This window comes from Phacochoerus africanus, chromosome 1, assembly GCF_016906955.1.
Source record: "Phacochoerus africanus isolate WHEZ1 chromosome 1, ROS_Pafr_v1, whole genome shotgun sequence".
In the NCBI taxonomy this organism is placed as follows: Eukaryota; Metazoa; Chordata; class Mammalia; order Artiodactyla; family Suidae; genus Phacochoerus; species Phacochoerus africanus.
In genome coordinates this window covers 221,455,762-221,482,498 of record NC_062544.1, presented here as the reverse complement: position 1 = coordinate 221,482,498, position 26,737 = coordinate 221,455,762, and the positions used below count along the sequence as shown (strand labels likewise).

At 42.1% G+C, this 26,737-nt stretch overlaps 1 protein-coding gene across 1 annotated transcript in view; it reads left to right on the top strand.

Moving 5' to 3' along the window:
* The window catches only part of ARHGAP31 (Rho GTPase activating protein 31), a 108,573-nt gene that overhangs the window by 57,213 nt on the left and 24,623 nt on the right, over positions 1 to 26,737 (top strand). Inside the window, exons 2-6 of the mRNA XM_047791654.1 lie at positions 7,052 to 7,154; positions 9,844 to 9,988; positions 19,462 to 19,544; positions 20,742 to 20,849; positions 21,794 to 21,936. Coding sequence (XP_047647610.1) covers positions 7,052 to 7,154; positions 9,844 to 9,988; positions 19,462 to 19,544; positions 20,742 to 20,849; positions 21,794 to 21,936 — 582 coding nt within the window. The remainder of the gene's footprint in view (positions 1 to 7,051; positions 7,155 to 9,843; positions 9,989 to 19,461; positions 19,545 to 20,741; positions 20,850 to 21,793; positions 21,937 to 26,737) is intronic.

The window sequence follows — 26,737 nt, the reverse complement described above, 5'->3', positions numbered from 1 at the left end:
GTACATGGAGGTGCAGATATCTTTTCAAGTTAGTGGTTTTGTTTCTTTTGTATATATTCCCAGATGTGTAATTGCTGATCATAGAGCAGTTTTATTTTAAATTCTTCAAGGATCCATATTGTTTTACATAGTGGCTACACCAGATTATAATCCCACTAACAGTGTACAAGGGTTCCCTTTTTTCCACATCCTCACCCAGCATTTGTTATCTCTTAACTTTCTGATGATCTAACAGGCATGAGGTGATATCTCATTGTGGTTTTGATTTGTATTTTCCTGATGACAAGTGATGTTGAACATCTTTGTATGTACCTGTTGGTCCTTTGTTTATCTTCTTTGGAAAGAATCTATTCAGATCTTTTGCCCATTTTTAAATTGGATTATTTGTTTTTTTCCTAATGGGTTGAATGAATTCTTTATATATTTTGGATATTAACCCTCTTATCAGATACATGGTTTGCAAATATTTTTTCCCATTCCATAGGTTGTCTTTTCACTTTGTTGATTGTTTCTTTTGCTGTGCAGAAGCCTTTTTGTTGATATAGTCCTGCCTGTTTGTTTTTTATTTTGTTGTAATCATTGCCAAGACCCATGTCAAGGATTTTTTTCCTATGCCTTCATCTAGGAGTTCCATGGTCATATTTAAGTCTTTAATCCATTTCAAGTTAATAATTATGAGAGTATATGATACAGATTTGGTTTTATTCTTTTATGTGTGAATATTCAATTTTCCCAGCACCAGTTTTCCAGACTGCCTTTTCTCCATTGGGAATTCCTGGCTTCCTTATCAAATACGATTGACTACATATTCTTGGGTTTATATCTGGACTCTTGATTTTTTTTTTTCTGGCCATACTCACAGCATGCATAAGTTCCCCATCCAGGAATCAAACCTGTGCCACAGCAGGTATCAGAGTGATAGCAGTCCTTAACCCCTTGTGCCACAAGGGAACTCCTGGGCTCTTGATTTTTTTTCATTGCTCTCTTTGTCTGGATTGGTTTGTTTGTCTGTCTTTTTAGGGCCAAACCCATGGCATATGGAAGTTCCTAGGCTAGGGGTCAAATTGGAATTGTAGCTGCTGGCCTGCACCACAGCCACAGCAACTCAGGATCTGAGCTACATCTGTGACCTACATCACAGCTTAAGGCAATGCCAAATCCTTAACCCACTGATCGAGGCCAGGGATTGAACCTGCATTCTCATGGATACTAGTTAGCTTCATTTCTGCTGAGCCACGACGGGAACTCCTCTATCTGTTTTTATGCAAGTACCATACTGTTTTGTTTACTGTAGCTCTATAGTATGGCTTGAAGTCAGGAAGTGTTTTTCATTTTTCTTTTCTTAATGTATATTGCTTCTATAACTTTTTCAAAAGAAATTTAAAAATAGGTGTTTAACTACTAGGTGTTGAACCCCTAAAAGCCATCACCATCATAAAGCAGGAACTGCAGAGGTGGAATTTCAGGCATTTGGATAGTCTGGAGCAAGGCACCAAACAGCTTTCCTTAAGTAGTGCCTCCATATGTGGCCACCAATTCATGGGACCTGCCCTCCTGAACAGGAGGGTTTGAGTCAGGCAGGTGTAGGTTGGGGCTTTTTCTATTCCTCCTCAGTGTGGTACCATGAAAAAAGCATGGACTTTGGAGTCATGCAGGTTTGGATCCCAACTCTGGCATTTACTAGCTGTGTGTTGTTGAGCAACTTACCTAACCTCTCTGAGAATCAGCTTTCACATTCTCAAAATGGGGACTTTTACCTCTTTCATGGGTTGGCTATAATTATAGAATAGAGAATGCTGTTAAAAGAGGGGAAAAAAAGCACCTCATGTGTTGCCTGAGACATAGAAAGTGTTTTCTTTGAAAGACCCAGATCTCCATGGAGCACTGAAATCCCATATGGAAAGTGATGACCAATCTCCTGTTCAGCAAGACGTTTCAAGTGGTTGTGTTTTCAAGGCTATTCTAGATGAATGCGATAGTACTGTCCTCAGTGTCCCTAAAGAGCTCACGGCATAATGATGGAGATGATATAAACACCTAGCACCTAGTGCTAGATAAGAGCAGGTTTGCAATGAGTATTTGTTGAATTGGATTTTTTAATTAAAAAATTTGGGGTAAAGTTAATACATTCTTATAGTTCAAAATTCAAAAATATAAAAGAGTATATAATGAGGAGCCTGCCTTTCACTCATATCTCGGCCCAAGCTTCACCATTCCTTTTCCTGTAGGCAACTAAATTTATCACTTTCCTTTCTTTTCTTTTTTTCCCTTTCCTTTTTTCAGCTGCACCTGTGGCATATGGAAGTTTCCAGACCAGGGATAGACTCTGAGCCCAGAACTGCGACCTACACCACAGCTGCAGCAACCTTAACCCACTGTGCCTGGCTGGGGATCCAACTGGTAGCTCCACAGGGACAAGCCAGATCATTAACTCACTGCCCCACTGCAGGAACTCTTGGTTACCACCTTCTTATGCATCCTTCCATAGATGTTTAATGCATATACAAGGGAATTTATAGCTGTTCTTTTATTCTCTCTTTAAAAAAAAACAAAAAACAAATGCTAGCATATTATTACACTGGTCTGCACCTCATTCGTTTTGCTTAACAGTATATGTTGGAGACCATTGTATATCAGTTCATGAGTTCTGAACTCAGAGAGGGGGTGAAATTTGAACAGTATGAGACCTTAACAAAAATCCAGAATGGGGAGGGAGGAGTGCCATATTTCCCTAGAGCACAAATGCACTTCGTTCAGTGAAAGAAGGCAGCTGCCATGACCACATAACTGACCAAATAAAACTGTGCTCGTTCCAGTTTCCATCTCCAGATCTGATCAGATCCTGGCCACATGGGCAACTGGGGCAGCTTAGCAGACATTACTTCTGAGGGATGCAGAGAAAATTTGACTGCTGGTCTTTTCTGCCCTTAAACCCTCAAAGAAGTTAGGAATTGAGGGAAAAATGAACCCCCATGTTATTTATAAATAGAAAATGTCTTTTGGTACCAGGTTGGAGTAAATGAACCAATGAACTTTAAAATGTTTCATAATATGTAAATTGTAAATCAAAGGAGAAGTTTTCTTTTCCATTAGAGACCACATCAAGATTTATTTTTTGCTCAGATTAAAATTTAACGTTTAAGATCGCTGATCCAGGGAAAACAAAACAAAAGAGGGACTTAGAGAACCATCAGTGCAACAATCCAAAGAAGTTATAATGTTATATCATAATCAGCAACTGTGTGTACCTCTGTAGGAGGAGACTTGAAGTTCTTTGGGTCTATGATAAATCCCACAGAACTAGCTCTGTGACTCCGACCTCCAGCAGCACTACTTCCCATGCCTAAATACACAATGGAAGCTTTCTTTCCATCTATAAATACTCAGCTATTTTGTATCTAGCCTCTATCCTGTCCAGAATCCTAGAGTGTCCCCTATTTAGTTGGACCCCAGGGACAATAGCCTGAAGAATTCTGACCTTTGAGACTAAACTCTTAACATCACCAGCCAGTATTACCTTTAGAGCCTGGCTACCGTAAGTGTGGGCTGCAGACTAGCCGTATCTGTATCACCTGGGAACTTGTTAAAAATGCAAATTCTTGACCCCCACTCTCCCATTGGAACTGCATGTTGATAAGACTGCAGGGCTTTACATCCACATGAAAGTAGGAGAAGCTCTGCTCCAGACCAGTGGTTCTTGAACTTCAGCCTCAGAATCACCTGGAAGCAGCTGCTGCTACTGGAACTCATCTGGGGACCACAATTTGAGAACCACTGGTCTGGGTCCAGAGCTGGGTGATTACAGAGATCAAGTGACTCTTTTCCCATTTACTGCATATGATGGAGAATTCCCATGTCTTCCATCTTGGCCAAAGATGAGACTACAGGAAAGCTAACACTTCTCTGGGACTGGGACCATGGCCTTTTCCCTTAGGTTGTTTTAATATTACCTCCTGTTTAAACAGAGCTGTGGACGAGAGGTTCTAGGGCCTTTGTACCAAAGCCAGAGTAAATTTATGGCAGAGGCTCCATCCGGAAGTGTGTTTCCCGCACCTTTAAAGCAAATGGAGTCTGAGGTGCTACAGCTGAGAGCCACGGTCCTGGGAGGTCACTCTCTGAGGACAGGGTAGGACAGATGAGTGACCCTGCACTGCCCCGTGTGTGGAGTGTTCTTTATAAAGTCTCTTTATAAAGTCTCTTTGAGGCAGAGGCTTTTCTTTGAGTCCCTCTTGGGAATGCGCCAAGCTCTTAAGGCCACCTGTGCCCTGGGCAGCACAACAGCCATATACCCTGGTATAGATGCACATTTCAAAATGCATCAAGATCAAACATAGTTCCAGAACTGCTAACAAAATCCGTACACTGATTTGGGTCTTGCTGCCTTTGTATTATGAAGGTATGCCTCAATGCATAGAAAAGAGACCTCGGGCAAGCAAACTTACCTTCAAATAGAAACAGTGAACTAGAGAACACAAAAGCCATTCTGGAGAGTTCCTGGAGAGTGGGTTAAAGATCTGGCCTCATCACTGCAGGGGCCCACGTCGCAACCGTGGCACAGGTTTAATCCCTGGCCTGGGAACTTCCATATGCCATGGGCATGGACAAAAAAAAAAAAAAACATTCTGAATAGTGGAGGTGAGTATTGACTGCTAAAAGCTTGGTCAACTCTACCCCAATAGTCCATCAGATGGGAGGTGGCAAATTGTTTTCGCGGAGCTTGCATCTCACAGATTTTAATTTTACATCCTAGAAGAGCTTTCAATAGAAATAATAATGGTCATTGTAGAATGCTTATTATATAGCAGTGTCTGTGCTAAGTGTTTGCAGGTATTAACTTCAATCCTAGCTATGAAATTAATATCATGTTATCCTCATCTTACAGATGTGGAAACTAAGAAACAGAAGTATTGTACATTTTGCCCAAGGTTGCAAAGGCAGCTCAGTGTCCAAAGCTGTGTTCCCAACCATAGCCACATGTGGCAGGTGATAGCACAATAGCTTGGTGTGGTGGAGAAAGAGTCAACCTATTGTGCACAACAGGGATTTTTCTTTAAACAAAACAACTTTTTAAAGCATTGGAGCACTGTTTGCTTATTTATTTATTAAATTTATTTAGAGGCATGAGGGTGGGAGACAAGAATCTCACTACAAAGCATATTTTATAAATCAGATCGAAGCATAGATCTTCTGGTTGAAGCCAGGCGGGAGTTCTGGACCCATGTCCACTCTCACATCCCCCCCTCCACCACACCCTGCTCCTACCCTGAATTCATTCACAGGGAGTAGTTCCACCTCTGTGGTCTCTGGCCTCAGTATTTCCAATCCCAAGTCCACTCCCTGCCCTCTGTCCACCTCAGCTAACTAAGAATCCTCTCACGATTTGGTCATGTAATACAGAGGCAAAATAGGGATGTGTCCTAGAGGGGAACAACTCTGGGGATTCACAGCCTTTGAGAGGTGGAATATTTTAATTATGATGAATTTTATGCAGTAAAATGATAGTAGTTGAAGGAAATGATGGGGGAGTTGTTCAGAGTATTGTAGTGGAGAATCCAGGAAGAGTGTTGAGTCTGAACCCCTAGTGTCCACCCATGTAAAGGTCCAGTCCAGGTTGGAATTGTGTGCAGGTATGATCATGTGCATTGAGCATTAACGGACTGGCATTTGTCTAGTTTAAGGCATTAACAGACTGGGTATATTTTGGGGGAATGAGCATGGTGCTAACCCAAGCCCCAGTTCATGGAGTTCCTATACCACCTCTATGCCTGAAGGCTTCAGCCCCAAGGCTTTGGTAGTTCCATACCATCCACTACACTCTCACAGAAGGACCTCAGATGGATCTGTCCAAGGACCAGTGTATGAGGTGACTTGCCACTCTCTCCATGCCATCCAAAAGGCCTATGTTTGCCATTCTGGGTCGCTGAGCTGGCTGAGCTCATCAGGGTCAGCCCTGAGAAGAGAACAGCATAGCCAGACTCTTCTATCCAGGCACTGGACTTCTGGAGTGGTAGGAATTCAAGAGGCCGTGTTGGTCCCTTTTATATGGCCCATTCAATCAATGACTGGTTTGACCCATTTGGTGGTGGTGTGGTGAGGGGTGGTTCTCACATTAAAAAAAAAAAAAAAAAAAAAGCACTTTAGGAGTTCCCAGTGGCATCTCTGGAGCACTGGGTCACAGGTTCAATCCCCAGCCCGGCACATTGAGGTAAGGCTCTGGCTTCTCAGTGGGGTGCCGCTGTGGCTTGGGTCTGATCCCTGGCTCAGGAATTCCATATGCCTCGGGGTAGCCAAAAATAAAAAAATAAAAATAAAATAAACAACTTTAACCTTTAAATCACCTTTAACAATCTGGCAGATATTCTCCCAGTCATTTTTTCCTTTGCAATTTTTTTAAACATAGCTGAATTCACAATGTCGATTTGATTTTGTGCCTTGTTTTTTCTCTTATCTACCTATATCATGAGCGTTTTTCCATGTGTTAATTACTTTTCATAAGCAACAAGTACTCTTGAGTGAGGTAAGTAAATTTACCTGCCCCTAGGCACCAATTCTCTAATCTGATCATACAGCAGTCACCTGTGTTTTAAAAACACAGACTGTTGGGCCCCACCTGCATAATTTCTGATTCTTGGGTTTGGAGTGGGACCTGGGAATTTGCATTCCCAACATGTTCCCAGGAGATGCTGATGCTGCTGGTCAGGAGGCCACACTGGGAAAACCAGTGAAACCAGGAGATGGAGTTGTGAGATTTCCAAGGTCACTGCTGGTTTCAAATCTAAGTGTTTGCATATTTTTCAAATTCTTAAAAAAAAAAAAAAAAACCTAATTCTTAAAACACTTGAGTTTTCTAAACTTTAACAAAGCCCTATGTTTTTTTTTTAAATACCAAAGAACATCATCTACCACTTACAAGTAATTGTTTCCACTTGTAACTTGTATGTGTTCCATGCTCATTTCTCTTTGAAGTTACCTGAATTTTTAACAGGCTATCTTTAAAAGACAGTCAGACTTACATCAAATACTTCATTGTTTTTTCTTTTCCTTTACATAGTTCCATATGTATTGAAGAGCTGTGCAGAATTTATAGAGACTCATGGCATCGTGGATGGAATTTATCGGCTTTCGGGAGTCACCTCAAACATACAACGGCTAAGGTAAGCCAAAGAATAAGCCCCCAAAGAATTCTTCCAGGATCCTTCTCCTGTCCACACTTCTATCTGCAGATGTTGGGAGTATTAAAAACTGAAGGGATTGAGGGAAGGATGGCAGGGCAGAAGATCAAGTGCTGATGTTTTCAGATGCCTAACTGTTCTTAATCTAATCAGGAAGCTCCCCAGTCTGATGTAATTCTTTCCAACATAAGCTCCTGAGGGCTTTTAATCTGTTTGTCTTGCACCAGATTTATCCTTCTTGGGTGGATTCAATTGAACTCAAATGATTTAAATTACAAGTTGGGAAAAATGATTTATTATTATTCACTTGCCTACTCAAAGCTTGGTATCACCTGAATACCAAGCTTACATGGTATTCAGAAGTTGGAGATCAACGTGACTTTTTCTACTGGCACACAGTCAACATTTGATATTTCATATGATTGAGAAGTCAGAAGTTCTTTAACTGATGCCTATGTTTTAAAAATTATTGGAAGTTCACTTGTAGAGCAGTGAGTTAAGGATCTGGCATTGCAGCAGCTGTGGCACAGGTTGAAACTGTGTCACAGGTTCGATCCCTGGCCCAGGAACTTCTACATGCGTGGTCAAAAAAAAAAGAAATTATTCATAGAGGAACTATTTCCAATTTATGGATTTATCATAAATAGTTGTATAATGTATCCTAGAATTTTTTTGGAAGAAATTTCTATCACATTAAATTAAGAGGCCAAATCTTCATACAAAACACAGATATGTGTGTATTTTATATGTATTATATATATAGAATAAAAGGAATATATGTATTTAGTGTATATATAGAATATATACATTATGTATAAAATATATACCATTTGTGACTGAAACAATAGGTTTAGGTATTTTGAATATTGTTCTTTAATACCACAAGTACATAATTTATTGTTATTTTAATATACTTATTATACATTTAGCTATAATGTAGCCTTTTAAGACAATAAAACATTCTTGTTACAAGATTACTATACCTCTCCCCCTCAAATCCCAGTTGTCATGAAGCTATACCAAAGGAACAAAACATTATTTTCACTCCTGGAGAAGTGATAGCTGTTAAAAAGAAAAAAAAAAAAAACTGGTTTATGGCAACCTTAGATTTTAACAGATCTGTGTATGTGCTTATAAAATTTCACTAATTTACTTATGTGACATTTTTCTGAGTTTCAACAGCTAGCATTTTTAATGGTATACTCCTAGCTCTGAAATAATACTACACGGTAGCTGGTATCATGGAAGGACACTTGGACAATGGCCAATTCTTTTTCATTTAAGGATTGACCTTAGCCTTGACAAGGGAAATTTTTGGCTAACAAAATGAATAAGCTCTAGATTGTTTTTGTTCTGCTCTTGTAAAAAAAACACATGCCTATAAATTTATGAGGCCATTGCATGGCTTTCTTTTCAAGGCCTCACTCAGTTCCTTTCAGGTTCTGGCAGTATCAGGGATTTCCCTTCCCTTTATTAAAGGGGCAGAACCAGACTCCAAGAGAATGGGCAGCCAGCTGTTTCAAGATGCTGCCTCCCAGAGTCTGGTTGACTTTGTCACTACTTGTTTGGCCAAATGAAGACTCTCAAGAAACCTAATCTCTCTTTGGTATTAAAGCTCAGATGTATCATCTTTTGAATAGATTTTTAACTCATAAGTGTATATTATTTGAGGTAATATATTCATGTAAACTTATTAGGAAATATTTTTTAAATTAGAAACAAGGCCTAGGAGTTCCTGTGGCTCAGTTGTAACAAACCTGACTAGTATCCATTAGGATGCAGGTTTGATCCCTGGCCTCGCTCAATGGGCCATTACCATGAGCTGTGGTGTAGATCACAAATGTGGCTCAGATACAGCATTGCTGTGGCTGTGGTGTAGATCACAAATGTGGCTCAGATACAGCATTGCTGTGGCTGTGCTCAATGGGCATTACCATGAGCTGTGGTGTAGATCACAAATGTGGCTCAGATACAGCATTGCTGTGGCTGTGGTTAGGCCAGCAGCTGCAGCTCTGATTCGACGCCCTAGCCAGGAAACGTCCATATGCCATGGTTGTGGCCCTAAAAAGACAAAAAAAAAAAAAAAAGACAAGGCCTAGAATGTGACAATGTGCCCAAACACCCCACTATAGATTGTTGAAGAAAATATTCATAAAGCTCATCTGTCCTGGGGGAGTCACTATCAGGCAGCCTAGATGTTTCCATTCAGCATCAAAGAGAGAGTTGATTGAAGTTCTCAAACCTTGGGTTTAAGTCTCCAGATAAAACAAGTCTGCTGACATGAACATGTGGATATAAATGATAACAATCCGACTCACTCTGGTTTTGGCCTCTCCTCCAAGAAAGAGAAGTTCATTTAAAACAATATTTTGGAAAAACTGAAATCTTGACAGGGTTTTTGGAAAAAAAATTTTATTTCCCCACTGTTCATAATTGAGAATATAGACATAATGTCATGAGAAATCCATTTGTAAATGGGATTATATCTTTCTAATGACAGCAGCTTCTGAATCTGGAAGACTGAATCTTAAAGTGGAAATCTTCCTATAGATTCCTTGTGACTTGGTCAGATCAGCAGTTTAGGGTATTTTTACCCCCTAAGCAGCCAAGTAGCTGCTGACATGAAACACATGTTCCTGGGATTGTTATGTCTCCGTCTGTGTTGTTTCAGGCAAGAGTTCGGCTCAGATCAATGTCCAAATCTGACAAGGGAAGTGTACCTCCAGGACATCCACTGTGTGGGCTCCCTCTGCAAGCTCTACTTTCGGGAGCTGCCCAACCCGCTCCTGACGTATGAGCTCTATGAGAAATTCACGGTGAGTGTGTGGATTTCCATTTCCATTACTGGGCGGGACGCGTGGATGGGCCAAGGAAAGTTTTAGCAGTAAATCGCAATACTCACCAGATGGTTGCCATTATCTTGGTGATGGAAATAGGATGGTATAGTGAGGAAAGTAGGGTAGTGGGAGCGTTTGCTAAATTGTTCCTTTCTTTGATTTTCAGAATCATGTGTGTTTGAAGAACTGGGTTAGGAGTTCCCCCATGACTTAGAGGGTTATGGATTTGGCATTGTCACTGTTGTGACTCTGGTTACAGTTGTGGTACAGTTTCAATCCCTGGCCCAGGAGTTCCTGCAGCAAAAAAAAAAAAAAAAAAAAAAAAGAGCTAAGTTAGGTCAGTTCCATATTTATGTAAGCAAATGTGCAAATGTGCATTGTTACATAGAAAACTAAGAACCAGGAAATGAAATGACTGGCCCAAGGTCACTCTGTCCCCAAGCAGGACAGGAACCTGAGGCTCCAGATGCTACCCCCACAACTAATTCATTTCAGACTATTCCTTTTGTTTCTTGTTGGGGTTGGGTAAAGAGGTGGGCAGATAAAGAAGGGAGAGAGAACACGCAAGAGTAGTCAGAAATCCAGGGAAAGGGAGTTCCCGTTGTGGCGCAATGGAAATAAATCCGACTAGTATCCATGAGGATGAGGGTTCGATCCCTGGACTCTCTCAGTGAGTTAAGGATCTGGTGTTGCTGTGAGCTGTGGTGTAGGTTGAAGATGCAGCTTGGATCTGGCATTGCTGTGGCTGTAGCATAGGCCGGCAGCTACAGCTCCGATGGGACTCCTAGGGAACTTCCATATGCTGAAGGTGTGGCCCTAGAAATCAAAAAGAAAAGAAAGAAAGAAAAAAAAATCTAGAAAGAGAAAAGATTCTGGGAAAAGCATTCAAGAGGGAGTACAGGATAGGCCAGTGAGCTGGGTTGGTGAAAGAGGATGGATGAGCAAGAACAGAACACCTAAATAGCAGCTGCATGGTTACCAAAGGAAGAGGAGAAAGCAGAATAAATGAGATAGCATTAAAAATAGGGCTTGAACACTCTATACAATAGCCAAGACATGGAAACAACCTAAATGCCCATTGACAGAGGAGTGGATAAAGATGTGGTACATATACACAATGGAATATTAGCCATTAAAAGGAAAGAAATAACGGCATTTGCAGCAACATCATGCTAAGTGAAGTTAGTCAGACAATGAGACACCGTCATCAAATGCTATCACTTACATGTGAAATCTAAAACAAGGACACAATGAACTTGTTTGCAGAACAGATACTGACTCACAGACTTTGAAAAACTTATGGTTTCCAAGGAGACAGGTTGGGGGGTGGGGGGATGCACTGAGGGTCTGGGATGGAAATGCTATAAAATTTGGTTGTGATGATCATTGTACAACTATAAATGTAATAAAATTCATTGAGTAATAAAAAAAGAATGAAAATATTTTTAAAAATAGGGCTTGAAAAAAATAGAGCTTGAGCATTTGGCTGCAGGGGTGGAGGTACTGAGTAGGTGAAGAGTTGGGTTGAAGTTTAGACTCAGCTTGAAGGAGGAGGAGATGAGAAGAAGGAGAGGGAGATGAGAGTGTTTGCAAACAAGTGATTGAAATAACTGACTATAGAATTTTGTCTGAATAAGAAGAGAAATGGGGCATAAGACAGGTGAAAAAGTAGATCAATGGATTATTCCTCTCAGTGAGGTCAGTAGACTGTTGGAATAGGGAGGTCAGAGGGGGTGTTTGAAATTAAAATTATGAAGGAGTTAAGGACCAAACCTAGGCACTAACCAAAGGAGTAAATCTTTCTCATGGCTCCTGTAGTTGGCCTGTTTTGAGTATATAAATGTTCTTCAATTTGAAATTATGTAGGAACAAATGAGTGCTTCTTAAAAATTGAGTGTGGATCACCTGAAATATCACATCCGCGCATATCTGCTATTAATATTTCAGGAGACATCCTTACAGATGTATCTGTCTCTGTCTTTCCCTTTCTTTCTCCCCACTTTTGCTCCTCAATACTATGTACTGATATGTTGCAATGCTGTTAATTCAACAATGTGACCATCTTTCCATGAGAAAGACACTACTTTTGCAGAGTAGTCTCTCATATCCACGTTTTGTTTTGGTTTTTTTTTTTTTTTTGCTTTTTCAGGCTGCACCTGTGCCATAGTGAAGTTCCCAGGCCAGAGGTCAAAATGGAGCTACAGCTGCTGGCCTACACCACAGCTACAGCAATGAGGGATCCAAGCCTAGTCTAAGATCTACACCACAGCTCGCGGCAACACCTGATTCTTTTTTTTTTTTTTTTTTGTCTTTTTGCTATTTCTTTGGGCCGCTCCCACAGCATATAGAGGTTCTCAGGCTAGGGGTCGAATTGGAGCTGTAGCCACTGGCCTACGCCAGAGCCCCAGCAACGAGGGATCCAAGCCGTGTCTGCAACCTACACCACAGCTCACAGCAACGCCGGATCTTTAACCCACTGAGCAAGGGCAGGGACCGAACCCACAACCTCATGGTTCCTAGTCGGATTCGTTAACCACTGCGCCACGATGGGAACTCCAACACCGGATTCTTAACCTACTCAGAGAGGCCAAGGATTGAGCCTGCATCCTCATGAACACTAGTCAGATTTGTTTCTGATGAGCCACAACAGGAACTCCCAAGGCTTTTTGTTTCTTAACACTTTGCCTTTATAAATAGAAGTATAGTATAAACATGTTTGTACATATATCTTTATACTTTTGTTTATATCCTTAAGGGAAAAAAACCACAGAAGTAGATTTATTGAGCAAAAAGTTCTTATTTTAAAATTTTGTCAGGAGTTCCCATCATGGCTCAGAGGTACAAATCCAACTAGTATCCATGAGGCTGTGGGTTCAATCTGTGGCCCTGCTGCATGGGTTAAGGATCCAACATTGCTGTGAGCTGTGGTGTAGGTCACAGATGTGGCTCAGATCTGTGGCTGTGGCATAGGCCAGCAGCTGTAGCTCTGATTCGACCCCTAGCCTGGGAACTTCCATATGCTGCAGGTATAGCCCTAAAAAGACAAAAAAATAAAATAAAAAATAAAATAAAATAAAATAACATAAAATAACATAAAATAAAATTTTGTCACATGTTGCCAAATTGTTCTCCAGAGAGACAAGAATGCCCTTTTTCCTGCAGCCTTGCCAACACTGGTTACTTTCAGTCTGTTAAAGTGTTTGCCAATTTCAATCAACCAAAAATGTATCTTATTGTTTTAATTTGTGCCTATGATTTTATTGTTTGTTTTATATATAGTTTTAATCTTCTTATCAGTGTGGTAGTTTCATCCTTGAGTAAGACTAGAATGTCATCATGTTAAACAATTGATTGAGTCTAATTTATTTTAACTATATTTGATTCTGTGATAGTTGGGGGTTGATGGGATTTCTTGCCTAGAAACTTCAGAAACTTCTTTTTTTTTATCTTTTTTTGTTTTGTTTTGTCTTTTTAGGGCCGAACATGTGGCATATGGAGGTTCCCAGGCTAGGGGTTGAATCAGAGCTGTAGCCACTGGCCTACACCACAGCTCACAGCAATGCTGCATCCTTAAGCCACTGATGGAGGCCAGGGATCGAACCTGCAACCTCATGGTTCCTAGTCAGATCGTTTCTGCTGTGCCATGAGAGGAACTCCCAGAAATACAAAAAAAAATTAGTGTAATGATAATGATATCTACCACTTATTGGGTGCTTAGTATATGATAAATTTATTGCAAATATTATTTCATTCAATCCTCAAAATTACTCTATGAAGTAGGTTTTATATCTCTTTTAGATAGGTAAATTGAAGCTCAGAGTGACTCTTGCTGGTGTTGTAGAGCTAGTAAATGGAAGTGAAGATTTAATACTCTTACAACTACTACCCTTTTATTTCTGCCTTTTTAGGGCCACACCCACAGCATATGTTCCCAGGCTAGGGGTTGAATTGGAGCTGTGGCTGCTGGCCTACAGCACAGCCACAGCAACGCAGAATCTGAGCCACCTCTGCCACCTACACCGCAGCTCATGACAACACCGGATCCTTAAACCACTAAGCAAGGCCAGGGATTGAACCTGCATCCTCATGGATGCTAGTCATATTCGTTTCTGCTGAGCCATGATGGGAATTCCTTCACTATTTTAAAATGGACTTAATAGGAGTTCCCGTCATGGCACAGTGGAAACAATTCCAACCAGGAATGATGAGGTTGCGGGTTCAATCCCTGGTCTTGCTTGGTGGGTTAAGGATCTGGCATTGCAGTGAGCTGTGGTATAGGTTGCAGCCATGGCTCGGATCCTACATTGCTGTGCCTGTGGTGTAGGCTGGGAGCTGTAGCTCCAATTGGACCCCTAGCCTGGGAACCTCCATATGCTGCTGGTGTGGCCCCAAAAAGCAAATAAATAAATAAATAAATAAAATAGACTAACAGCTCTTAAATAGGCTCATGTATTTAATAACTTAATATGAAATAAAGAAATCATCCTAAACAAATGAACAAAAAATTCAATAAATAGTATCGGAAAATTGGCTAGCTATCAGGAAAGGGGAAAGTCAAGTTACATTTTTACCATTTAGCAGATTTCAGGCTGAAGACTGGCCTTCTAAGAATAAAAGCAAACAACTAAGAATGAAATTTAACAACTAAACTACATACAGATTATCCTTTCTATATTAAAAAATACATTAACAAAATTAAAAAGCAAATGACCAACTGTGGAAAACATTTACAATAAAGATAACAGGAAATTAACATTATTTAATTATATACAACTCCTATCTATCAATAAAAAGTAAAACACACAGGAGTTCTCATCATGGCTCAGTGGTTAACGAATTCGACTGGGAACCATGAGGTTGCAGGTTTGATCCCTGGCCTTGCTCAGTGGGTTAAGGATCCGATGTTGCTGTGAGCTGTGGTGTAGGTTGCAGACACAGCTCGGATCTGGCATGGCTATGGCTGTGGCATAGGCCAGCGGCTACAGCTCCGATTCAACTCCTAGCCTGGAAACCTCCATATGCTGCAGGTGTTGCCCTAAAAAGACAAAAAAAATAAAATAAAATAAAAAAGTAAAACACACATAGCACCCTTCTAAACAAATGAGCAAAAAACCTCAACAGACAATTTTTAGATGAAATATAATTATTTAAAATGTATGGGAAGTTCCCTTGTAGCACAGTGAGTTAAGGATCCGGCATTGCCACTGCAGCAGCTCGGGTTGCCACTGTGGCACAGGTTTGATCCCTAGCCTAAGAACTTCCACATGCCTTGGGCATGGCCAAATCAATCAATCAATAAATAACTGTGTATTAGAAAAATATTTTTACATATTAAACACTTTTTTAATGTTAGTGTTTCATGCTGATGAGCCTGTTGTGACACTGGTTCTTTCATGGCTTTCTATTGATAGTGTAAATTGGTAATTCTAAAGTCATTTGAAATTATCAAGAATCCTTAAATGCTCATTTTTTTAATATAGTAACTCTATTTCTAGGATTTCATTTTAAGATAATCAGATTGCATATGAATGATTGATTTAGAAATACTTCCCTGCTACATTACAATTACAAAATTGGGGGAGTCTTACATGTCTAACAGTAAGGGATGGGTTAAATAAATGATAATGAATCTATTGGTTTCAATCCTGTGTAGCCATGGAAAGTCATATTTCTGAAGTCTATATGCTGGCCACAATATAATGTTAAATGGAGAAAAGCAGTACATGCAACTAAATAGGAAATTGCACCAATGTTTGTATTTGGTGCTGTGAAGCCTGGGCAAATCGCTTCTTTTATGCCTCACATGGGAGTAGGTTAATAGTAGTTATGCCTGGGTGGTAGGATAGCAAATGATTTTTATTTCCTTCAGATTTCACATTTTAACGTTGAGTACATATATATTAGTTTCATGTGGCTGCTGTAACAAATTACTGCAAACTTTACTGCTTAAACAACAAAGTTATGCTCTTATAGTTCTAGAGTCTAGATGTCTGAAATCAGTTTCCCTGGGCTGAAATCAAGGTGTCAGCAGGGCCATGCTCCCTGCAGAAACTCTAGAGAAAAGGTGTTCCTTGCCTCCTCCAGCCTCAGGTGGCTGCTGGCACCCTTTGGCTTGTGGCCACATTACTCCCGTCTCTGACTCCGTGGTCACACTGCCTTCTCCTCTTTTGTTTGTATCAAATAGCCCTCTGCCTCTCTCTTTTAAGGATACCTGTGATTGGATTTAGGGCCCACCTGAATAATTCACGAGACTCTCCTCATCTCAAAAGCCTTAATCACGCCTGTAAAGACCCTTTTTCCAAATACGGTAAAATTTCCAGGTTCTAGAAATTGGGACCTGATCTCTTTGGGAATAACAATTCAGCCTACTATCCTACATTTTAATTTTTATCAGGAAAAAAAAATTTATCTCAGGAAAAATTCAATTTGGGTCAGATTGATTCAGCTAAAATTATTACACCCAAGATACAAAAAAGTGGCTTACGTAAGGGCTTTAAGGAAGGTATTGAGGTATTAAATTTTATGTTGAAATCATGTCTTTATGTTTCAGTCTCCCTCATTAAACTGTAAGCTTACTGAGGACAGAAACAGTGTTAATTTTATTCATTATTGTGCTTCCTTTCTCTGCTCTCCAGCTACAGGGGAATGTGACTGTCACCTTGTCAACATTTGCTAGTAGGTTGGCTGACCTACACACATCATTTGAAGGGTCACTGGAGATGGGTCACTGGTGTGTGGCAACAGGCAGAGCTGATGGGCTTTGGGCTCAAGGTGGCTGCCAAGGGGGCAGTGACCAGCTGTCCTGGTGTGCCAGGGACTCCCCCACTTTTAGCTCTGAAAAGCCCTGTGTCCTAGAAACTCAATCTCGGGCAAACCAGGCTCCTTGGTCACCCTACCAGGAGCGCAAAGTTGAGGGGAGCTGCCTCAGCAAAGCTGGTGTTCCTCAGGGTGGAGGTAGGGTCCTTGCATGGTACTGTCCTGGAAGTGTGGTCAAAATGGGGATGTTGGGCATTTTCAAATGCAAAGCAAAACATGGACTCATTCATTTGTTTCATTCAACCAAGGTCTATTGATCACCTACTATGTATATCAGGCAGGCACATTTCCAAGGGATAGGAATTTAATGGTAAGCAAGACAGATAAAATCCTAGCTGTCATGAAACTTATACTGTAATGAAGGAAATAGATGATAAATATAAAGTATAGCTCTATAATGCGACCTGTTGATAAGTACTGTGAAGAAAATGCAAGGCAAAGGGCAGGGAATGATGGGAACTGCTTTTTTTTTGGTAGGATAGTCAAAGATCACTCTCTGAGGTGATATTTGAACAGAGACAAGGATGAAGCGAGGGAACAAAGTGTGCAAATACCTGGTGGAAGAGGGTGCCAAGAAGAAATAGCAGGTGCAAAGGCCCTAGTCAAGGGCATGCTGAACATGCCTGAGAGAACACATAGAGGCCAGCCTGGCCCATGGGGAGCAGCCAGGAGGAAATGATAGGAGACAGGCAGTTTGCAGATGAGCCATGTCACGTAGTCATGCTTGCCACCATGGGTGTGACAGACGGGTAGCTACAACTGTCTGGAAGACAACAGTGCTTATCTCTGGAGACTGATGGCCTGCAGTTGGAGGGAAAGCTAATTTTCTTCTCGGTATTCCTTTGACTGTGTTGCATTTTAAAAGTCATGTGCATGGATTACTTTTTAATCTAATAGCTTAAAATAATTAAAAATGAAAAAGTAGATTTATAATAATTTTAAAATAATTAATACAAAATAAAGGGTAAAAACCGAGTTGTGCCTGGAGTGCAGTTGGAAAGGAGAGCCACAGGTTGTTTGTCCGTCCTCGTGATGGAGCTGCCTAGACTGCAGGACTTGAGCTACAGGGGCTGAGGCAGTGTCAGGTAAACAGAGGAAACAAGAGCCTGGACCCCAGAGTCCAGCCTTCGCCAGACTCCTCAAAGGGAAGGAAGCTGGTCTTACTGATACTAATTGGAAGAGAACAAATATTCAACCTAGGTCTTTTAAGATTTAACCATTAGCAAGATTGGCTTGGTATATGTACACTATTATATATGGAATGGATGGTCAACAGGGACCTGCTGTGTGGCACAGGAAACTCTACCCAATATTCGGTGATAATCTATATGGGAAAAGAATCTGGAAAAGAATCTGAAAAAGAATAGTTGTGTGTATACGTATAACTGAATCACTTTGTTGTGCAGCAGAAATTATCACAACATTGTAAATCAGCTATACTTCCATAAAACTTTAAAAAAATGAAACAAATAAAGGATTGGCTTAGCCAACGTTGAATGAAATTCTCTTTCAGGCCAAAAATTGGGGTAGGCAAATTTTCCACTCCCGTCCCTTAATTCCCCAGCGACGAGTTCTGCTCTTCTAATAGGGGAATATAAAGAGAGCGAAAAATAGCTTTGCAGTGAGCCGACCTCTCCGGGAGAAAAATGAAGATCTAGAGAGCTTGCAAATAGGATTGGGGTGTGATGGGGAGAGGCTGTGAATAATGAAATAAACACCAGTCCCAAGTGGAACTGCAGGCATCAGGGGTGAGCCTGCCCAGCCTCTTGGAACAAAGATGACTAACAGCTTCCTAAAATGTTAAAGGAACTTTCCATGAGGGCTATTAAATTGATCTACACCTTTATTCCCCAGACACATTTTTATAAAGTAGGGGAAGAGCAGGAGGCTTGGGGCAGGGGTGTATGTGAAGCTTTGCCACGCTCATCCTAGTTTTGCAGAGGAAGAGAAGCCTCCTCTGCTCCCCCTGTGCCAGATAGACTGTGGGAGGGTCCATGCCACTTTCCTCCACCCCTCCTTCCTCTGGAGCTCTCTTCCTTCACTCGCCTTATGAGGCTCTCCCAGCCTTGGGAGAACAAGGTCATTAGATCTCAGAGGCAAAGCTCTTATCCTGCTGAGAGGGCACGTCCTTAGGTCTTCCCTTCTTCCTAGCATCAACATCAGGCTGCGGAGGGCCGGGGGGTGGGGGGTGGTTGGGGGGGGGAGGGTGTCAAGGAATAGCCTCAGGCTGGGTAGGGAGGGGCTGTTTACACCCCAAAAGACAGCTGGCTGAGTAAAAGTGGGGCCACCCTGTCATCTCCATCTCACTCCATCTCCCTGTCTCTGTTTCTCCCCGTGGGAGTCTCTGTGACTCTGCTACACAGGACACACCCCAGATTCCACCTATTCTTTACCAGATACCTACTTACCCACCATCTGAGGTTGCACAGAGACCCCGTGTGCCATACTATTATGCGCTTCCCATCATGAACCCTCAAATTTTAGCCGTTTTTCCTAGAAGATCATGCCTGTTGGAAGGTTGACCTCTAGCCATGGTTGGGAGGCTGGAGTACCAGGAACCTGTATGAAACCCGCAGACACAGGTGGGTGGCCACCTTCTGGAGCACTCACCGGGCTGCTGCATTTCCTCTCCGCAGGAGGCGGTGTCTCATTGCCCAGAAGAAGGCCAATTGGCCCGAATCCAAAATGTTATCCAGGAGCTCCCCCCATCCCATTACAGGTAAGAATCCTTGGTGGAAACAACTCAGCCTCTCAATGTGATGTAATACCATAGACACAAGCTGGCAGCATAAGAGGGAACAAATCAGTGGACAGTGACCTTCCCGGGGCATTTTGAGGTGAGCGAACAGGTCACTTTATCAGAGTGAGTTGATGCCTGACTAGAGACATTGGCGGAAAAGGGCAGCCCATGTCCAAGTTACTTTCGGGACACCCCTCAGAGCCCCACAAGAAATCATTCTGATCACACAAGCCAGCCTCAAAGAGATATTCTAGATTCTTACTCAAGTTCACAGCATAACTGAATCTATGGAAAGCAAGATGGTTTTTAAATAGGGTTTGAGTGTTGCTCTTGGGCATTTGGTTGACCAGTCTCTACATGCTCATCAGTGTTACCCCTTACATCCTCCCATCCTTTCATTTCATACTCACAGTTTTACCCTAAATTGTACCACCTTTCCCACTGTTCTCTAAGCCTGCCCATGTTTTTGCTTCTGGGGGCCACATGCACAGCATATGGAAATTCCCAGGCCAGGGGCCGAATCAGAGCTGCAGCTGCTGGCCTATGCCACAGCCACAGCAATGTCAGATCCCCAACCCACTAAGGATCCACTGAGGATGCCAGGGATCGAACCCGAATTTTCATGGATGCTAGTTGGATTCTTTTCCGCTGAGCCACAAGGGAACTTCCTGCCCGTCTTTTACAAGGGGGCAAATTTTGATGTGGAACAAGAAAGAACTTCCCAGCGGTAATAGACATCATTCACCCATGAAGTGAACTCCCTAACGAGCACCAAGGTACCTGCAGCTAGAAGAATTACAGTGGGAGCTGAGATGAGCTTTCAGACAGCGTGGTGGAGATGCTGCCTGGTGAAGGAGGCACAGGCTCCAGTGCTGTGAGTCCCAGTTCTGTCCCTGGCTGGTGCCTCAAGGGCCTCAGCTGATTTCTATTGTGATGGTCTCTTCCCCACCCACAGCTAGCACATCCAGAGCCAAGAAAATCACTCCTCATCCATCTTGACATCTTCTTGATAGTCCTCCAAAATTCATGAGATAGAAACATTCAGAGTCTCTTAAATTCAAACTTAGATATTATCTCCAGATGTCAGGCTTCACACAGGCTCTGATGTTTCTTACTTTGTTTTTTGTTTGTTTCTTTGGATTTTGGTCGGTTGGTTTTTTAAATGAACCATTACAGGACCTTGGAATACCTGATTCGACACCTGGCCCACATCGCCTCCTTCAGCAGCAAGACCAACATGCATGCCAGGAACCTGGCCCTGGTGTGGGCGCCAAATCTCCTCAGGTAACCACCAACCCCTGACCTTCTCACCACCCCAGTCCCCAGTTCAAACAAAGACTAGATTCTTCAAAAGTGAAACACCTTGAAGACAAACCTTTGGCTTAGTGGTTATTTGGCACACATGGGAATTCAAGGTGATTTTTTTTTTTTGGTCTTTTTTTGCCATTTCTAGGGCGGTTCCTGTGCATATGGAGGTTCCCAGGCTAGGGGTCGAATCAGAGCTGTAGCCGCTGGCCTACGCCAGAGCCACAACAATGCCAGATCCAAGCCACGTCTGCCACCTACATCACAGCTCACAGCACGGGATCCTTAACCCACTGAGCAAGGCCAGGGATCAAACCCGCAACCTCATGGTTCCTAGTCAGATTCGTTAACCACTGGGCCACGACGGGAACTCCTCAAGGTGATTTTTAAATAGCCTTTAACTGCTAATCTTGGAAATTCTGGAACCCAGAGGTATTTTCTGGCTGCAACTGAGATGTGGCCAATGTTATGGGTCTATATTATAATTTCCTGAAAAGGACTTTCTTGGTCATTGGGGCTCCTTGGCTTTTGTTGGTTTTGGTGGGTTCCCAGCTGACCATAACCTGAATGAACTGCTTCATATAACTCCCTAAATAATGACCTGCCCTTAGAATAATTGGGTTGAGGTGGAAGGGGATGCTCTAAAGAAAAAAAAAAAATCAGTTCCTGTATATCACTAATAGAGTGTTTGCAGTCTGGCAGTGGATAATTCCTGGCAACCCTTTGCATTATGTCCAGTGTGTTGGGCTTCACAGCCTTTGAAAAGTCCCTTTAATGTATCTTAAATATTTAAAATACTCTACAGATTAAAAAACTGTAGTCCTTAAGGAGTTGGGGTTTATACAAAAGGCCTGCTGACTCCCCCTTAGACTTCAGGTGGTAGCACAGACTCATTCACTGAATGTGTTTCTTTCATGGTTCAGGTCCAAAGAAATTGAAGCCACTGGTTGCAATGGAGATGCAGCCTTCCTTGCAGTCCGGGTTCAGCAGGTGGTGATTGAATTCATACTGAATCATGTAGATCAAATCTTTAACAACGGCTCACCTGGGTCTCTGGATAACGATGGTATGGCTCTTCCTGGCATACACCATGCCCGCCCACCCTCCTTCCTTGCCTTAGTCACAGGGCCCCAGAGTAAGTTAGGGTGGGCTGGATTCTAGTTCCAATTGTCAGCTCTGTGTGTGTGTGTGTGTGTGTGTGTGTGTGCTGACTACACTGCATGTCAGTGTCTGGGGATTGTTCATTCTTATAAGTGTACCTATGCAGCACAAGTGTGATGTGTTTTCTTGTGGCTGTAGCATGTTTCTGACAAGTTGCAGACATGGCCTATCCCATGAATGTGGTGAACTCAATAGCATTCAGATTTGAATGAGGTGTGGTTTTTTGGTTGTGTTGTGTTTTTTTTTGGCTATGCCCGCAGCATGTGAAATTTCCCTGGTCACGGATCAAACTTGAGCCACAGCAGTGACAACGACAGATCCTTAACCACTAGGACCCCAAGGAACTCCTTAGTGAGTTCTCTTTTTTGTCTTTTTTTAGGGGTGCACCTGAAGCATTTGGAGGTTCCCAGGCTAGGGTTCGAATTGGAGCCATAGATGCTGGCCTACACCACAGCCATAGCAACATCAGATCCGAACTGAGTCTGTGACCTACACCACAGCTCACGGCATCTCCGGATCCTTAACCAACTGAGTGAGGTCAGGGATTGAACCTGCATCCTCATGGATGCGTAGTCAGATTCATTTCCACTGAGCCACAACGGGAACTCCCTTAGTGAGTTCTTAAACTCATCCTATTATTATATCTAGAGGCACTGGTGATATTCTTATCTTTAATTATTAAATTTCGTCTTTACTTTCAGTATGATATTTCAGAAGTCTTTTTTTTTTGCTTTGTAGAGCCACACTTGTGGCATATGGAAGTTCCCAGACTAGGGGTCCAATCAGAGCTGCTGCTGCCAGCCTACACCATACCCACTGCAATGCCAGATTTGAGCCGTATCCAAGACCTATGCCACAAATTGTGGCAATGCAGGATCCTTAACCCACTGAGTGAGGCCAGGGATCAAACTCCATCCTCATGGATACTAGTCGGGTTGTTAACCCCCTGAGCCACAGCAGGAACTCCCCAGAAGTCTTAAGTGAATGAGTCAAGAGGCGTTCTGCTCATACTCACATGTATATTCAGAATGCCTTCTCTTCCTAAGAATTTATTGAGTGCTTACTTTGTTCTGCCCTGCACTAGGCACTAGGCATACAACAATGAGTGTGTGGTTGTGTGCCTGTGGGCGTGTACTAGCTGGCACTGAAACCCGAAGTAGCCATAATGTGAGAAAAATACAGCTATTTCAGGCTGGAGGTAGTGAGATGAAAGATGTGATGTTTTAGTCCTTGCAATAACATAGTTAACCCTAAGGATGAATTCGTTTATGCACCTTGAACTCATATGAGCCTAATTTGTAAAAATAAAAAATTCAGCTGTCAAGGAGCCTGGTTAACTGCCATTTGTTTAAGAGTGGTTTTCCAACATTAGTGTATGTCACATAACCTGGACACAGATCACTAGACTTCATCCCCAGAGTTTCTGATTCAGCATGTCTGTGTGCTGCTGAAAATTTTCTTTTTTTTTTCTTTTTTTTTTGCCTTTTCTAGGGCCACTCCCACAGCATATGGAGGTTCCCAGGCTAGGGGTCTAATCAGAGCTGTAGCCGCTGGCCTATACCAGAGCCACAGCAACCCAGGATCCGAGCCGCGTCTGCAACCTACAGCACAGCTCACAGCAACGCCGGATCCTTAACCCACTGAGCGAGGCCAGGATCGAACCTGCAACCTCATGGTTCCTAGTTGGATTCATTAACCACTGAGCCAGGATGGGAACTCCAAAGGGGGTTTTCTTTTTGTTTTTTGTCTTTTCTAGGGCCGCACCCATGGCATATGGAGGTTCCCAGGCTAGGAGTCCAATTGGAGCTGCAGCCTCCAGCCTACATCTCAGCTCTCGGCAATGCCAGATCCTTAACCCACTGAACGAGGCCAGGGATCGAATCTGCAACCTTGTCGTTCGTAGTCAGATTCTTTAACCACTGAGCCACGATGGGAACTCCTGAAAATTTTATTTCTAACAAGTTTCCCGGTGATGCTGCTGCAGCTGGTCAGGGTCCACACTTGGAGAACCCGTAATGTGGGAGGGAGAACCAAATCTGCAAGATATTTGTGTTAGCTGATCAAAGTGTTCTTTTCCAGTTCAGCTAAAATACTTGGGAAAGTCAATTAGCCATCAGAGTATTCAACTGAAATTAATCTCAAATTTCGATTTCTTGTATAATTGTTTCCACCCCTATCCTGTCCTCTGTGTGGTTTATGATCTTTCTTTAAAAAAATTTTTTTGAGTTAGAATTCACATACCATAAAATTCACTGCTTTAATCATTTTAAAGTGTACATTTCAGTGGTTTTTAGTGTATTCACAGAATTGTGCAGCCACCACCACTATCTAATTCCAGAATATTTTCATCATTCCAAAAAAGAAACCCCACACCCATTAAACAGTCAGTCCATGTCTTTCCCTCCCCCAGACTCTGGCAACCATTAATCTGCCTTCTGTTTCTGTGTATTTGCCTCTTCTGCACATTTCATATAAGTGGAATCATATAACATGTGGTCTTTGGTGACTGACTCCTTTCACTTAGCATATGTTTTCATGTGTTAGCATTTCATTTTTTTATGGCTGGATAATATTCTATTGTATGGATATACCACATTTTATCCATTCACCAGTTGATGGACAATTGGATTGTTTCTATTTTTGGGTTGTCGTGAATAATTAATATTGCTGTGAACATTCATGTATAGGTTTTCATGTGAACGTGTTTTTAATACTCTTGGCTTTATGCCTAGGAGTGGCTGATATTTCTTTTATCTTTAACTCTCCCATTACAGATGTATTTTTTATGGTAGCTATATAAATCCTTTCTGAAAGTAAATGAGAAATAATATACATTCATTCACTCATCATTTTGAGGCAACCAACAATTTAGTGGGGACTTATTCTGTGCCCAGACCTTTGGCAGGCACTCCACATACATCATCTCATTGACTTATCACAACAACTGTCATAAAGTTGTTATCAACCTTATTTTATACATTAAGAACCAGAGAACCAGAAAAGCTTAGTAACTGCCCAGAGCCACAAGCTGGTCACTGGTAGGCAGAACATTGAACCTAAATCTTCCAGCCTGTGCTGTTTTCCTTACCTTGTGCTTCCTCTGTAAGGAAAAACGATAAATAAACCATTGTGAAGAATTAATGACTTTGGGGAAATGTTCTTCTTGACAGCAAATTCCATTCGTAACTGTTAGTGTTAAGGATGTTCCTAATTCCAACCTGGAAATGCCTGTTCCCTTTATGACCATTGCCTGAATCAGCTTGTATCCTACATATTGAAATCCAGTTTCCTCATGAGCCTTTAACTCTTGATTGCCTCCAATTTTTACCATTCAGTGCATTTAAATATTCTTGTTGTGAATTTTTATTGACTTTGGTCCCATACTTAATGTTTACACAAAAGGGAATAAGCCATACCCTCTGGAATTTGAGATTTAGAAAAAGGGTTCTATTTTAAATTGAAAAGATCTTAGAAGTTATAGAATCCAACACCTTTAATTGATAAATGAGAGCAATGAGGCCAGAGAGACTGGGATATACCCAAGGTTTATTAAGCCATAAATATGTATTGAGCACCTCCTGTGTGGTTCTGGGCACTGTTCAGATGCTGGGGATACATCAGTGCTCCAAACGGCAAAGGCCCTGCCCTGCAGAGAGCTATGGCCTGGTTGGAAAGACAAACAATAAATGAGTTTTCAAATAAATACATTATCGGAGTTCCCATTGTGGCTCAGTGTTTTAACGAACCTGACGAATAGCCATTAGGATACAGGTTCAATCCCTGGGCTCTGCTCAGTGGATTAAGGATCCAGTGTTGCCATGAGCTGTGGTGTAGGCCAGCAGCTGCAGCTCCGTTTCGAACCCTAGCCTGGGAATGTCCATATGCCTAGGGTGCAGCCCTAAAAAGATTAATTAGTTAATTAATTAATTATCACTTCAAAGACAATAAATGCTGTGAAGGAAGTACAGCAGGGTAATGCAATGGTCAGTGACTTGGGGTATAATTTTGGTACAGAGTGGACATGGTCTCTGAGGAAGTGATCTTTGACCTGAGGCCTGAACAACGAAGGGATCCAGCCATATGAGGATCTGGGGGACGAATGTTCCAAACATGGAGACCTGGTTGTGTAAGAGCTCTGAGGTGGAAAGGAGCTCACTGCCTTGTAGAAAGTCAGCCCTTGTAGCGAGAGGCAACACAGCCTCCAAAGTGGGCGCCCCACCCTAGGAGGTGCCAAAGACCAAAGCACCAATGTACGGCTGTTGGAAGAGACTGTTAGAATTTTTTTTCCATTGGTTTTATTATATACTTTGTAATTTCTCTGGTGTTGTGTGTTTTCTATTACACATAACACAAATAGAGTGGTATATAGTCTCTTGGTGTACCATAGCTGAGTGCGGCTACCTCTGTGGCTCAGCACACATTCCCACCTAACCAAAGCACTAGGCAGTTTCCAGGAGTAAATACCCACTGCTATTACTTAGGCCCACAGTACATGCTCAATATGCTTTTTGTGTGAATGAGTGGATGAATGAATGGTCCATCTCTGAAAAGCATAGGAAGTGCCCGCTACCTTTGGAAGCGCCTGTGTGCCCTCTGGCCGGTCTGGCCAGGACGGCTGTCATATTCTTGTGGGCAGCCTTTGTCCCAGACCCCACCATGCCCAAGAGAAGCCCCTGACAGGAAGTCAGGAATAGAGGGGCTATGGA